This window comes from Sus scrofa, chromosome 4, assembly GCF_054392235.1.
Source record: "Sus scrofa isolate SSC_HxYL_T2T_F1_AM1 chromosome 4, Sscrofa_HxYL_maternal_Yorkshire_Landrace_v2.0, whole genome shotgun sequence".
Taxonomy (NCBI): domain Eukaryota; kingdom Metazoa; phylum Chordata; class Mammalia; order Artiodactyla; family Suidae; genus Sus; species Sus scrofa.
In genome coordinates, this window is record NC_139386.1 from 7231683 (window position 1) to 7247302 (window position 15620).

At 54.0% G+C, this 15620-nt stretch overlaps 1 protein-coding gene across 50 annotated transcripts in view; it reads left to right on the forward strand.

Moving 5' to 3' along the window:
* The window catches only part of ZFAT (zinc finger and AT-hook domain containing), a 383679-nt gene that overhangs the window by 147862 nt on the left and 220197 nt on the right, over positions 1-15620 (forward strand). For 11 of the 50 annotated variants that reach the window (XM_085021015.1, XM_085021021.1, XM_085021014.1 and 8 more), the window contains one exon: positions 10117-11028. The exons of the other annotated variants lie outside the window; for them this stretch is intronic. In XM_085021015.1, the coding sequence (XP_084877141.1) occupies positions 10117-10356 (240 nt within the window). In that variant the 3' untranslated portion in view covers positions 10357-11028. Of the gene's footprint in view, positions 1-10116; positions 11029-15620 lie in introns of those variants that run through there. 50 annotated transcript variants of the gene reach the window in all.

Below are 15620 nucleotides of genomic sequence, written 5' to 3' on the forward strand. Positions count from 1 at the left end.
GAACCCTACAGTGTTCAGGACCAGGGTCAGCTCCTTCAGGACCCACCCCCTGCACCCCTGCTGCCTGCTCCCTGCTCACCCCAGGGGGCCAGGGGGTGGTGGTATCCCGTCCTCCCCCCAACCCCACCCCGACTAGACTGCAGGCCCATTCAAGGAGCGTGTGGGGCCCACGGTTCTGTTTGCAGCCTCCAGCAGCATGTCTGACACACATTCGATTCTCAGCGGAACAGGAGAGAGCCAGTAGGGTGTCTGCAGTGCCTGGGGACTCAGCAGGTGACAAGTGGGGGGGGGGTGTCAGGTGGCTTATTCCGTAAATGGCTCGCCATTCAGAGGTGTCCAGACAGAGGCCGCTGTGTGTGAGAGCAGGTGCTGACGCAGCTGCATAGCCCTGCTCCCCCCAGGCAGCCCCAGCCCTGCAGGTCTGCTCCTGGCATTCACGCTTTCTCTCCGTCTCCTGGTTCCTCGGTCCATCTGGGCCCTGGTGACCTCCACCCACCCAGCTGTTTGCTGTGACCATCAAGTGCTGCTCCGTAGAGCCTGGTTACATGTGAGGACCCGGCAGGCAGCATTTTATGCAGCAAGGACCCTTCAAAATGCGATCTGTCTTCCAGAGACAATTGGCCTTGATCTGATCCAGTGCCTGCAGCTGCCTCCTGCAGGGTTTTCTGCGTTCACTCTCCGCAGCACTTTCTTTCCTGCTGGGGCGAAACTGGAGGCAGTCCTGGCCTGGGACCTTGTCCTCTCTAGAGGTGTGGGCTGGACGCCTGCCCGCCTCTCACCTCCCCATGCACAGGCCACTCTGGAGAGCTCAGTTCCTCTGCGGCTTTTAAAGGCGCCCGCCTGGGGCCTGTGCTGGTGACTGTGCTGTGCTGCGGAGGGCGAACGCTTTCTTGGCCAAAACGCCCTGTGGCGTTTGGAGGAAGCAACTCTGCATGTTCCTCCTTCTCCCGTTTTCTTTTTTTTTTTTCTTTTACCTTTTACTTCATTTCCCTCAATGATTAAAGGACTATTAATCCTTTAATCCTAAAGGACTATTAATCCTACATTATTTTAAGAATTTAGGTAACAGAAAAAGCAGAAAGAAGAAAAAAGGGCCCCTGTTTGCACAGCATGTAGGTGCCCATGGCAGCTGCTGACCCCTCTCCGTGCAGGCAGGGGCCAGACGCTGTCTGTTCAGGAGGGTGTTGCCAGACACTGCCCTCTGCCAGGCCACATCGTCAATGCTGGAAATAAAGTGCCAAAAACATGGCCCAGGCCTTTGCCTTCCTGAAGCTCAGCGATCGATGAGTGCGTGATGGGATTTCCAGGGGTGACAGAGCAGGGGAGGCCGGAATGTGTCCAAGGCCACTGCTTCTGCGGGAGGAAGGGGGGCACTGCGCTGTCCTGTTGGACATGGTGACATTGGAGCAGGAACCTGAAGGGAATGAGGGAGGGGCACAGTGACAACCTGGGGATGGGCTTTGAGCAGGGGAGTCACGCAAGGAGCCCTGAGCAGGACAAGCTCCCTGGGTCGGGAGGGGACCCAGGAGGCTGAGAGGGCGCTGGGCTCTGGGGGCTCCAGGCACACAGGGTCTGGCTGGACATGGACACCGAGGGGCTGTACCAAGCGTGGGGACACAGGACAGCATGTGAGGGCGTGTGCTGCCTTCTTTTCACTTCTTTAAACAGCACCTTTTCCTCACTCATCACAGAGTTTGTGGGGCGGGTGCTGGGCGCCGAGCACCAAGTCTTAAATGACACGCCCCTCTCCGTGCGTTTGGGCGGGAATGCAGGCCAACCCTGTTCACCTGCCGACTGTCCCTTTTGCGCTGTCACTGGGGAGCACCCGCGGCCTCAGGCATAGGGGACCTGAACAAGGCCAGGGGCCCTGGCCCTGGGTCTGTATGGCACTGTCCCCTTCAGTGCCGTGAGAGGCCCAGAGGTGGTGGCCACCCTCTGTGACCGCTTGCATTTGGGGAGACACAGGCCTCTAGGGGGCCTCTCGCCATGGTCATTGGCTGTCCCTGTCACCAGTGCCGTTTCTCTGTGGCACCTGCGTGGCCGGCTGTGCTCGTCTTGTGGCCTGTGAGCAAGGTTGGCACATTTCTTAGGAGACTTCCACTCCGCGCTCTATGCCCTGATGCGTTCAGGAAGCAGGGTCCGCTGTGTCTGTGCCAGCTGTCACCAGGCTCCGAGTGATGGGGTCCTCTGAGATGAGAGGACCCGGGGCCACCTTCTCCAGGGACGGGTCCTAGGCGGGGCTTCAGGCAGATGGAGCAGTCAGGGCAGAAGTTCAGGGCCAGAGACAGCATGCCTTTGTCCAGAAACTAAGCTGAGCGCGGAGGGAGGGGGCGGGAGGCGCCCATCTCTCCCTCTGGGGGGGGCGTGGGCTCCACCCCAGGGGTCACGGGAGGTCACTGCGATTTAAACAGAGCCAATAAGAAAGACTGAGGCCTTGGAGGGCCCTGCTCGGCTTCACATTCCAGAATCTTCTGTCACTAGCGGTGGGGTCCCATGAACGCTCTGAGCCCTGGCTTCTCAAAAAGACCGGCTGCCGTCTTCCCTGCCCGCCCTCTTCATGGGGCTGCGGGTGAGTTAGACGCCATGAGGGACCTGAAATCACGCTGCGGACTGCAAAGGGCCTTCCTGTTAAGGTCTCTGTGAGACGTGACGGTAACTCGAGGGAGGTGAGATGCCGACGGAGGGAGCGGCAGGGAGGAGAGAGGGGCGTAGACGGGGGCGCCCCGGCCAGGCCCTGAGCCCTGCCCGTGTGGGCCTCCTTGCCTTCTGCGAGGTGGTGGCCTTCACCACGCCGTCCTGCCTGCTCCCAGCCCACGGCCGATTGAGCAGGGGTAGGTCCCGAGGCCATTTCCCTGGAGCCACAGGCCAGCCCTGAGGAGCTGGGACTGCGGCCTCTCTGCTCGCCCCTGGCCTGCAGCCCAGACCCGCCCTTTCAAGGACATGAATGACAGCGGAGAGCGGGCCATCCCCATGACGCAGTTTAATAGAGGAACCGGGTTCAACATTCAAAAGTAGATTTGAGATGTGAAGGATGCCTCGGGGCAGAGAGGGCAGGGGGCAGCCCCCCCAAACATGAAGGGAGGGGGGTCCCCGTCCAGGAGGGGCTCATGAAACACTCTCCCAGGGCAGGTGGTCAGCAGCGTCCATCCCTGTGGGGCTGCGAGGCTGATGAACGCCAGGGGCTCCGGGCAGCATCGGACCAGGGGTGCCGTGATGGCCGTTTTCATTCCAAAGACTATAAACCAAATAGACATTAAGCTGATACCATCCCAGTAGGTGTCATCCAGGTTTCTTTCCATCTTGGAGTCAACAGAAATTTAATTTGTCTTTTTTTTCATCATTTATGTGCTGGGAGCCAAGCTCAGATACCGAGCTAGCCTGGCTCAGAGCCGGCCTGCTGCGTGGGGGATGCCCAAGCCCCGTCACGAGTGACGTCACAGGCGTCTGTTAAGGGCATTGGGCTGGTGAGGAGCGGGGCCTCTTTTAGGGACCAGAGGTCCCCCCACCCCCGCCCCCCTGCCCAAGCCTGTGGGGAACTCAGGGCCCCGGAGGTTCTTTGCAGTGTTTCGGAAGCTCTGGGGGAAGACGGATGCACGCTTGGGCATTGAAGTTGAAAGGGTGCTGCTTTAAACACCCAGACAGCAGGAGAGCGGGAGTCTCCTCTGTGGCATTCAGCCCTCCGTCTTGGCCTCTGTCCTGGTACTTTGTCCTTGGATGTCTCTGGGCTGTGCTGATGTCCTGGGGAGGGGTCGCAGCTGGTGCGGTTTATGGCCCAGAAAAACCGGTGTTAGGGATTGAGCCAGAGGCTGCGAGGCCTGTTCGCAGGGTGAAGTGCAGTCAGAGGGAGGCCACCCCGGCTCTGCCTGGGCCTCTCCTCTTGACCCGACAGCCCCTCCCCTGCTTCTCTCAGCCGGTGTCTCGGATTCCTGAGAACGAGGTGTCGCGGGAGGAAGCTGTGCCCCCGTCTCTGCCCTGCTCCCGGCCCCCCGGGAGTCTGAGGGGCGAGGACCCTTGGACAGGGGAGTCCCTTGGCGTGTTCTCATTAATGAGGACATAAAAGTGCGAGGAAGGGGGTGCCAGGGTCAGAGCATGAGGCTAGTGGGAGAACCGAGAAGAAGGCGTGGCCCTGGCTCGGCAGCCCCTGCCTGGCTGAGTCCTGTGCTGTGGACGGTGGCCTGGGATCACCTGTCTGGCAGAGACTTAGGGTCCCAGAGGCTGTGCACTGAATCGTCTCACGGCCGCGGGGAGTGCTGGGGCGCAGAGTGGGCCCGAGCGTGGCCCCCTGGAGAAGCTCATCCTCCCCTGAGCCCCACTCTCCTTTGAAGCCGGGGAGCTGGGGCTCTGGCCCCCCGCTAAGGTGTTGTGAGGATCAGAGGCTAGGATCTGGAAATGTTGGGCACAGCAGCCCCCCCGCCACCAGCCTAGTGTTATTATGGCCTGTTTGGACAACTTCTGGCGCTGGGGAACCAGACCTCAGATGTGCCCTTGACATCACGGAGGGGTGGGGGGCTTGCTCACCCACGGGCCAGGCACCACGCTGGGTGCTGGGCCCTGTTCTTCCAGTAAGCGGGCCTGCTCTGTGGCCTGGTGTGAGGTCCTCTGGCGCAGGGTAAGGAGTTTTCAGAGCAAGACTTGGAAGATCCGGGCTCTGTCTCCAGCAGTGTGGTCCTGGGCAGTTTCTTTCCTCTCGGAGCCCCAGCTCCTCTCCTGTCTAAGAAGAGGATGGACCTTCAGGGCTTCGGGAGCCAATGGGGGCCCTGCTGTGGACAGCCTGTCTCTTCTCTGCCTGCACGTCGGCCAGGTGGGCTCCCATTAGCCTGAGACGGGGCAGCGGCAGCCCGGCTGGAGCCGGCAGAGGTGGCAGGCTGTCCTCTTGGTGCTCACGTCCAGGTTCTACCTGGATGGTTGTGCAGGTACCGCCCGTGCCTCTCGTGTGCCGAGGGCGTGGCACTGGTCTGGCAGGATGAACCTGTCCTTGCTTTCGAGAGGCTGCAGGTTGAGCGGGGAGATCTGTGCGTAGAGAACCTTGTGGAAGAGCCCTGCTGGGGGCTCCACGCAGAGCGTTTGAGCACAGGGCCCCCCCCCTTCCTTTTTTTCTTTTTAGGGCCTCACATGCAGCATATGATAGTTCCCAGGCTAAGGGTTGAATCAGAGCTGCAGCTGCTGCCTACCCCACAGCCACAGTAACTCGGAATCGAGCCACATCTGCTACCTACACCACAGCTCACAGTAATGCCAGATCCTTAACCCCCTGAGCGAGGCCAGGGATCGAACCCTAATCCTCATGGATACTCGCCGGGTGCATTACCACTGAGCCACAATGGAATGTCCGGGACCGCCTCTTCCTCAAGGGGGGGTTCCCCCAGCTGAGGCACTTCTGGGGAGTTTCTTGGATGTGGGAGGGAGAAAGCCTCACTGCTGGGAGTGATCATTATAAAGTAGAGAGGGGGCTGGAGGAGGGAGAGGAAGCCGGGCAGGAAGGGGAGTAGGAGCCTCGAAAGATAAGGGAGGCAGCTGGGCTGCCCAGCGCACGGCAGCGTCCCAGCAGTGTTTGCTGAGTGCATGGAGGACCGGGCCCTGCAGCCTCGGAAGCGGGGGCGGGGGCGGAGGGGGGCCTTGGTGGGGAGCTGCTCTTCAGCCAGCACCTGGCTCGTGAGTGATCTGGCCTGGATTCTGGAACCCTTGAGGTGGGCAGAACTGTAGAACTCAGACCTGACTTAGTGAATAATTTGCACCGTCTTAGGGGTTCAGGTTTTCCATTAAGCTCGCGGGGCTGCTAATAATTTAGCAGGAAGATGTGTTAGATACGGCATTCAGGGAGAATGGAGGACCCGTCTCAGGGGATAATGACACTGTGAAGCCGTAGCTTTTCCACTGTGGAGAACAATTTTAAGCCTGTGCTAATAGATTAAACTACTCGAGTGATCATTTTGAACAGATAAAATGGTTGAGAGCTATACAGCCAGCCACGAACTGATCGGGGTGGGTGAAGGGTAATAATTTAACCTTACTGAGCCGTGGCCTGTAATCCCATTAGTCGCTGCCACATTACCCTAGCTGAGGAAGGTCCCTGGACTTGAGGCCAACATCCAGCTTTTGCTCCTTTCCAGCTCTTTGACATTAGCTGGAAATGTCACTCGACATCGAGGTTTCATTCAGAGATGACCAAGCCACAGGCTGTTGTGTGCAGGGGCTGGGGATGGGGCGGGGAAGGAGGTCTGTGGTTTGCAGAAACATAGAACCCGGAACCAAGCAGAATGAGACCCTCGAAGCTCGGGAGGGCATGGAGGTGGGGAGGGGCTCACTGCCGAAAGCCCTAGAACCCTTTTGTGTGATGCAGCCATCAGCCCTTGGGGTCCCTCTTTCTACAGGACCTGGAGCATCTGCAGGCCTGGCAGAGCTGCTCACACAGCTCCTGAGAGCGCAGACTCGGCCCCGTGGCAGCCAAGCCCTGGGAGTTGTTAGTTAAGACGCCCTGGCTGTTACACCTGCGCCAGCTTGGAGGTGGCTCCTTCTAGAACCTGTGTGAAAGACACACTTATCTTTGTCTCCATCACTCTTTCTAGTGAAAGGACCACGGCGCAAAGGACCATGTTTGGAAAGTTTCTTTTACTCCCACAATCAGCAGTGAATGAGTCTGCCTGCTGGTTCGGCTGGACAAATCCCTTGAAAACTGCGGATAAAAAATAGAGGAAGGATCATGTTAAACAGACTTAATACACAGACAAGGTAATCCGGGCAAATAAGCCCGGATATTTAGAGGGAGAGGGAGAGAGAGTGGCGCTCAGTATACCTTCTCCTCGAGTCAGAGAGGTTGGGGTCCCAGGCTGCCCCGGGTCGCGTGAGTGTCGTCCTGTGAGACAGGTCTCAGCCTCTCAGCTGGTGAGCGGCCTCTTCCCAGTCTTGTTGGGAACCTCGCTTCCGGCCTCCCCCGCCGCCGCCACCGCTGCCGCCCCCAGCACTGCCTCTCCCGTGACCGGTGCACGTTTGACGAACGCACGGCCCGAGAACCGCCCGTGTGCAGACACACTTGAGGTCTGGGGCCTGGGCTCGGTACCCGGGGGTCCCAGGCTCAGCCAGGAGGAAAGCCTCTGTGCAGACGAGGGGCCCAGAGGGGACGCAGCGGGGATGTGGGGACCCCCAGGCTTTGGAGGTGGGCAGCAGCACAGTGGGGAAGCCTGGAATGGGAAGGCTGAGGAAGCAGCGCAGAGGGTCTCAGTGAGTCAAGCTGAGGTCGGCTCAGTAGTGTCCGATGGCAGAGAACCTCTGGAAAGGTGAGGACGGAACGCTGCTCAGCGGGTTTGGCGACTGGGAGGTGGTCCTGGCAACGCTGGGGGCGCACACCTGCACTTTGCTGCCTCCTCTCCCCTGCGGTGCGTTTCCCACCATCTGCAGACACCAGCACCCTCCAGGAAGTGGCCCCGGGCGCTGCTGCGTCAGAGTTCTCAGCACCTTGTTTTCCCTTATTTCACACACAGCGGCCGCATTTTGGTTTCCAGCCTTCTTCCCGCAGAAGCGGGCAGAGGCCATGCCTCGGTCGTCTCGGGATCTCCGTGTGCCCGCCCTGGTGCCATGGGAACAGGGGCTGCCGCCTCTGCTCATCAAACTCTGGGCCCGGCAGCGTCCCCGTGTCGGGGCGGCGGTGTCAGCCCTTGCTGGTGCTCAGGCATCACGATGGTAGAGTGGTTCAGAAGGACAGTGACGTTGTTAGCAACGTCCTCCTCATTTTAGGCTTTATCGCGATGGCAAACATGGTCTGCAGGTAATGGGGTCGTGCCCAGGAGCACGTCTTAAAGCTTGTGTATTGGTTGATCTCACCCTTTTTTTTTTTTTTTTTTTTTTTTTTTTTTGTCTTTTTCACCCTTTCTATCACCATTTTGTCATTTGTTTACCTGAAGCAAGTCCCCTTGCTTTGCACATGTGATGTCCTGGGACCCCAGCATAAGTCACCTGTGGCCCCCGACTTTCTCCTTCGTGTAGAATTTCCTGGCAGTTGGGAGGAAAGCATGTGTTGCGTATTCCCTCCCCTCTGCCCAGCCCCTATCAGGTTCCCGCTTTCCAAGTGCAATAAATCAATACTTACTTCTACAGTCTTGGTTCTCAGTACATTTTCCCATTTAAATGAAATTGAAACAAACAGTAAAAGAAGACGAGGAAGAGGGCCTCCATCTAACTGTAGAAAAACACATTAGGCTGAATGTATGAATACCTTCCACTCAGGTATTTCTCTGGCTTCTGGTAAGTTCTGTCAGTCCAAGTTAAGAGTTCCTTCCGATCAATAACCTTGCGCAGAGCCCACCCCAGACGGGCCTCGTCCATTTTCTTCTCTGGATTAAGCCCCCTTCTGACACAGCCCTTCCTGCTGGCAGGGAATGGTGCGGGCACAGGGCCAGAGGAAGGGCCTGGAAGCTGGGGAGCCATTTCCAGAGGTAGCCTGGCGCCTTGGCAAGTCACAGAGGGCAGGCAGCAAGGGGGAGGCCGTCCCAGGCAGGCTCCAGCTGTGGGGGGAGTCAGAGCGTCATGAACGGGAGCTCGTGGAGGCCGCTGAGCAAACCCTCTCCTCCCCGCTCCTTCCGGGGGTCTTGGTGCTGCTCCCCTCTGTGCCTGGAGCCCTGTCCCTACTCCTCCTCCTCCTAAGGTCACCCCACCTTCTGCCAGAGCATCCCTGAGGGCCTGTGTCTGCCCTGCTAGGTGGTGAGTTTCCTCCCGGGCTGCCTGAGCCCTCACCTCAGCATCTGCATCTAGGGAAGCATGTCCCGCACACACTGAGGGCTGGCGCTGTTCCCCCATCCCGCCTGCCCACCGGGCTCTGGGGAAAGACTGTGCCGTCTTTGCCCTCATGGAACTCAGCCCACCGGGACCTGAGGAAGTGACAGAGTTCTTGTGGGCTGAGTGAATATGCCTATTGGACATGCCGCAGGACCTTAAGACAACATTGATGAGTACGTGATGGAAGGCTCGGAGGGCAGTGATGTGATTAAGCACCCGCTCGGCAAGCGGGATCTTCCTCAGTTCACCTGGCAGTTCTCTGAAGCGGGCCCGTGAGCCCCTGGTTCCCAGATGGTGAAGCAGAGGGTTACCGGGAGAGCGTCTGGCCGAGGCTCACAGCGAGTAGCAGTGGAGCTGCTGCTGTAGCCTCGCCAAGTGCCGGGCGCAGCAGTGCTCTCTCCCCACGCCTGGCGGACCCTGTGGGAAGGCAGGTCTCTCTGTCGTCCCCCCCTGCATCTGGGGGCTCTCTCATTCCCCTGCTCAACAATTCCAGGTCCCTTCACTTTGATCCTGGGCTGGTTTTCTTACCCTCAGTCATTTTTGCAGCTCTCGGGGTCTCAACGCTTCCTAAATCTTCCCCGTGTTTGTCTGATTTCTCTTCTCGAGATCAAAGATGGATGTAAAACAGACCAGAACCCAGAGTCAGGGACCTGGGGCCTTCGCAGCAGCTGGAATGTGGCCTTGTCTGGAATCTGCCTGCTCAGAGCTACAGAGAAAGGCCTGCCCTTGGAAGCCTGCAGCACTTCACTGGCCGATGCTCTAACAGGCTCTCCTGCCCAGCCCTGGGGCAGCGACTGCCCTGCAGAGCTGCCAGGGCATTAGTGTTGATGGGTGACATCTGGGGAAACCAGTCCTGCAGGGGCCTCAGTGCCTAGTGTGCTGTTGACCTTCAGAGTTCAGCTCCCGGGGCGGAGAGACAGATGACCCCCGTAAGCCGGTCCCTCTCTCACCACTCAGCGGGCCAGCTGTGAATTTCCAGGAGACCCCCCCCACTCAACCCTCAACACAGTCGCAGGAAGCAACTCCCATGGTGCCTTCCAACCACCATACCCTCGGCAGCCCCCAACACCTCTGGGAGGCAGCTTGGCATCGAGAGAAGAGCTTGGACTTTGAGTTTGAACTTGGGTTCCACCATCAGCCACCGCTGGGGCCCCTGGCTTTGCAGCAGTGAGCATCGCCCTCTTGCCTATAAGCCGCAGGTGAGAGCAAGCATAGAGCATTGCCGAGACATCCCCTGCAGGAAGGACGAGCTCCTGGAATGTACCAGATGCTCCATGGGCTGGGAGTCTGTTGTCGAGGCTGATCTGGACGTGCGGCCCATGTGACCTTTCTCTTGCCCTCCCACAGGTCACCGACGAGGAGCCCAGCTCCAACCACACGGTCATGATCCAGGAGACCCTCCAGCAGGCCTCCGTGGAGCTGGCCGAGCAGCATCACCTGGTGGTGTCCTCCGACGATGTGGAGGGCATTGAGACGGTGACGGTCTACACGCAGGGCGGGGAGGCCTCAGAGTTCATCGTCTACGTGCAGGAGGCCATGCAGCCCGTGGAGGAGCCGGCTGTGGGGCAGCCGGCCCAGGAGCTCTAGGGCACACGTCAGACAAAGCCACGGGCAGGGCTGGCCAGGCTGGGTAGACGCCGCGGGCACCAGGACTGGGAGCCCCCAGCAGTGCCCCCCGTCCCCGGGTGCTCTCCTCTGTACTCCCTGCCCCGGCCGCCAGGTGGGGCGCTCCTGGTCCTGCTCTGGGTGGCCATGGCGATGGGCATCACCAGCAGTACAGGAGCCCCGCCCCCAGCACAGACACCACCCTCCCCCCCAGTCGTCTGCTTCCGGAAAGACACTTGCATCAGCTCCCCAAACATGGCCCATACCGCGTAGCCCCTTTGCTTTGAGACTCCAGCAGAGACCCCCAGCCCTCATCAGCATCTTCCCTGGATCAGTCTCGGAGGTGGAGCCGAATCTTTATGTGGGACTGCTCCGCAGCCTGGTGACGGGAGACAGCCATCGCAGAGAACTCGACCTCCTGGTTTTGAGTCCCCTAGGAGAGAACAGAGGGGAGGGGTGTATCTACAAAGTTCTGCCCTCCTCATGCATCAAGGGCGCTTGTTATCCTGTGAAGTAACCACGATTTGATGCCCCTCCCACGCTCATCCCTGGTGGGGTCTCCGCTTACTCTCTTGGAATCCTTCTGCTTTTTAAATAAATGCACTTTTTGCTGTTCACCTCCCACTCCAAGGAGGCGAGGTGGATAGAATAGAAGCTGTCTCTGCCTGTGTACTTCCTCTGCTCCTCCTGTGGCTTGGATGGTGTGTGTTCCCCCTTCCTGAAACCAAATCTGGGATTTGGGCCCCACCTAGAACGGCCCCATCTGCGATCACGATGCTCTCTGTCCCTCTAAAGCATTAGCCTTGCTGAGGGGCCAGTTTGAGGTTCATGGTCCTGCCTTCCGCTTCCTGGTACCTGGCGTTTGATTTGCTGCAGCCAAGACCTGGCAGCAGCCTCTTGCCACTTGGGGACGAGCAGCAAGCTCACAGAAGCCCTCACGATGCTCCTGTCCAACTGACCTTTCAGTCCAGATCCTCATAAATCCCAAATCTTTTCAGGCCTCTGCTGTGTGACAGTTTTGCGGGGGCGGCGAGGTGAGTCTTGCTGCCCCCTTCCACCCCTGGGGTCTCCTGACATCATCACCCACCGTCCAACTCACTGAGGTCAAGATTTTGTGGGGGGGGATGAAATGTAATATGTAGTGATTCTAACCAATTGTTTGAATAAACCACCCTTTTAAGATATAAAATAATAAACTATTGCCCCATGGCTTTAGAATTTCACATTTCTAGGATAGACAGTGAAATCCTCTGTATTACATGGGACAGCTCATAAAACTCTTCATCTGAAACCAAGTTTTTTGATGCTCTGTGGGGACTAAAGACAGCCAAAAGCTGTGCTTCAGTAGCAGATGAAGAAGCGGCTTGAGAATTTTTAATCCTTCGGTGGTTTGCAGTCTTTTGTTTCCAAGGAAGACGTTATTGACCCATTTTCAGTAAAGGAAGAACTTGGAGTTATTTCTCTAGTAAGGGTGGAGGATTTTTACCAGTCGTGGTAAAGGTAAATGGTACAGCCAAATCGTGGATTTTTCCCTCCGAATGCTTGGCAGCCTGTGTGTCATGTCTGTTTGTTTGTTGATGTGTGGTTGGCCTGCAGCACAACATTAGTTCCAGGGATACAGCACAGTGATGGGATGTTTTCATACATTACGAAGTGATCGCCACCTTAGGTCTAGTTATCTGTCATCGCACCAAGTTATCACATAGGGAGGGGCTCTCTCCCCCATCCTGTACATTTCATCTCCGTGACTCACTTGTTTTGTAACTGGAAGTTTGTACCTCGTCGTCTCCCTCACCTGTTTCACTCATTGCCTCACTCCTTTTGCCTCTGGCAGCCACCCGTCTGTTTTCTGTGTCTGTGAGCCTGTTTCTGTTTTGTTTTGTTTGTTCATTTGTTTTGTTTTTTTAAGTTCCACATGGAAGTGAAAGCATATGTCTTTCTCTGACTTACTGCACTTGGCTGAATGCCCTCCATGTCCATCCACTTTGTCACAGGTGGCAAGATGCCATTCCTTTTTATGGCTGAGCGATGATGCCCTGTTGTGTACATTGACCACCACGTCTTTATCCACCCATCCGTTGATGGGCACTTGGGTTTCTTTGATATTGTAAATTATGCTGCAGTGAACACAGGGGTACATATGTCTTTCGAATTAGTTTTTTTGTTTTTACTTTTTCTAAAGACTCAGAAGTGGAATTGCTGGATTGTGTGGTAGTTCTGTTTTTAATTTTTTGAGGCACCAGCATACTGTTGCCCATGGTGGCTGCACCAATTTTCATTCCCACCAAGAATGTAAATGCCCAGGTGTTCCCCTTTCTCCACGTCCTCTTCAGCATTTGTTATTTGTTGTCCGTTTGATGGTAGCCATTCTCACGGTGTGAGGAGGTATCTCAGTGCTGCTTTGGGGTTGCATTTCCCTGGTGATCAGTGGTGTTTACCATCTTTCCATGTCTGTTGGCCACCTGTGTGTCTTTTTTGGGCGGGGGATTTTTATTCGAATCCTTAACCCATTTTAATTGGATTTTTTTGATGTTAAGCTCTATTAGTTCTTTGTATATTTTGGTTATTAACCCCTTATCTGATACATCATTTGCAGATATTTTCTCCCATTCAATAGGTGGCCTTTTCATTTTGTTGATGATTTCCTTTGCTGTACAAAAGCTTTTTAGTTTTATGTCTCCCCATGTGTTTGTTTTTGCATTTGTTCCCCCTGTCTGAGAAGACATATAAAAAAAAATACTGCTGTGGCTGAGGTCAGAGAGCCAGTGCTTGTATTCTCTTTATGGTTTCAGGTCTTTAGTCCACTTTGAGTTTATTTTTGTATGGTGTGAGAAAATGTTCTCATTTTATTCTTTTACAGGTAGCTGTCCATTTTTTCCAATACCATTTATTGAAGAGGTTTCTTTTCCCCATTGTATATTCTTGTCTCCTTTTTCATAGATTAATTGACTGTTTAAGTCGGATTTATTTCTGGATTCTACATTCTCTGTCATCGATCAATGCTTCAGTTTTTGAGCCTTATTGTTTTGTTTTTGGTAACTTTGTAGTACAGTTTGAAAGCAGAGAGTGTGATACCTCTAGCTTTGTTGTTTTTTCTCAAGAATATTTTGGCCATTTGGGGTCCTTTGTGCATCTTTACAAATCTTAGATTTATTTGTTCTAGCTCTGTGAAAATGGCATTGGTATTTTGATGGGGATTGCATTGACTCTGTAGATTGGCTTAAGTAATATGGTCATTTCAACAATCTATGAACATAGTATATTTTTCTTCCAATCCATGAACATGGTATATTTTTCCTTCTGTTTGGGTTGCCTTCAGAGTCTTTCATCAAAGTCTTAGAGTTTTCCAAATATAGGTGTTTTTTTTTTTTTCTTAATCTCCTTGGTTAGATTTATTCCTAGGTATTCTCTTCTATTTTATGTAATTATAAATAGGATTGCTTTCTTAATTTATTTTTCTAATAGTTCATTGTAAGTATATAGAAATATAACAGGGAATTCCCATTGTAGCTCAGTGGGTTAAGGACCCACTGTTCTCTCTGTGAGTATGTGGTTTCAATGCCTGCCCTTGCTCAGTGGATAACAAACAGGTGTTGCTGTGGCCATGATGTAGGCTGAAGCTGTGGCTCCGATTCGACCCCTGGCCTGGGAACTTTCATATGCTGCAGGTGTGGCTATAAAAAGAAAAAAAAAAGGAAGAAATGCAACAGATTTCTGTATATTAGCTTTGTACCCTGCAACTTTACTGAATTCATTTATTAATTCTAATAGATTTTTGGTGGCATCTTTAGGGTTTTCTATATATAGGGTAAGATCAGTTTTATTTATTTCTTTCCAAATTGAATTCCTTTTATTTCTGTTTTTTGTCTTACTGCTATTCCTAGAATTTCTAACCTATGTTGAATAAAAATAACGAGAGTAGGCATTCTGAACTTGTTTCTGATCTTAGAGGAAATACTTTCAGCCTTTCACCATTGAGTATGGTATTAGCTATGGGATTTTCATATATGGGCTGTATTAAATTGAAGTATGTTCCCTTCTATATCCACGTTATTGAGAGTCTTCATCATGAATAGATACTGAATTTTGTCAAAAGCTTTTTTTTTAATCTATTGAGACAGTCATAGGATTTTTATTCTTCGGTTTACTAATGTAGCATATCACATTGATTGATTTGCAGATACTGAACTACCCTTATATCCCTGGGATAAATCTCACTTGATCTTGGTCAGTGATCCTCTTAATGTATTGTTGAATTTGATTTGCTAATATCCAGTTAAGGATGTTTGCGTTTATGTTCGTCAGTGATAATATCCTATAATTTTCTTTTTTTGTAGTGCCTTTGTCTGGTTTTGGTATCAGGGTGATGCTGGGCTCATAAAATGAGTTCAGAAACATTCCTTCCTGTTCATTTTTTTTTTTTTGGACCATTTTAAGAAGGATGATTGTCGCCTATTCTTCAAATGTCTGGTAGAATTCACCTGTCAAGCCATTTAGTCCTGGACTTCAATTTGTTGAGAGTTCTGAAAATTACTGATTCAGTTTCATTGCTGGTAATTTGTTTATGTATTTTATTTCTTCCCAATTCAATCTTAGGAGAGTGTGTGTTTCTAGGAATTTATTCGTTTCTTCTGTGGTGTACATTTTGGAGGCGTGTAATTGCTCGTAGTGATTTCTTGTGATCCTTTGTATTTCTGTGCTGTCAGTTGAACTTCTCACTGAGGTCAGATTTTCTTCCTCCAAGAACCCTTTTTTCACATGAACTCTCACGCAGGTCTGTAAGCATATGTACAGATAGGTGGAGTGGTAGCTGCTCTGGGCGGAGAGGGTGGAGACTGTAGCCCTGTGTACCTGGCCCTCATCGTTAGCGCCGTCTCACCCAGCTAGGTCTGAAGGCACCTCTTGGTGGTGGGAGGGGGTGGGCAGTTTAAAAGCTGCTTTTCCAGTACAGGAGGAAAGCGACTGCTCTCCCTAAGCCAGGAAGACAGGAAGTGCCTCTGGAGTGCAGAGGAGGCAAGGGCACTTCCCCCTTGGGATGCGTGAGGGAAAGCCTCATGGCGCAGGTGGCCTGGGATCGGGGCTTTGTAGACCAGGTAGGCTTTGCACTTGCAGGGAGTAGGGTCGAAGGTGAGGAAAAGGACTCTAAATAGAGTAACAGCGGCACTAACCCCCGGGGGTGGGACAGCACGGACGGTGATCGGTGAGGCACGAACGTTTCCATTTGGCTGGTGGATCTTCTAAGGGGA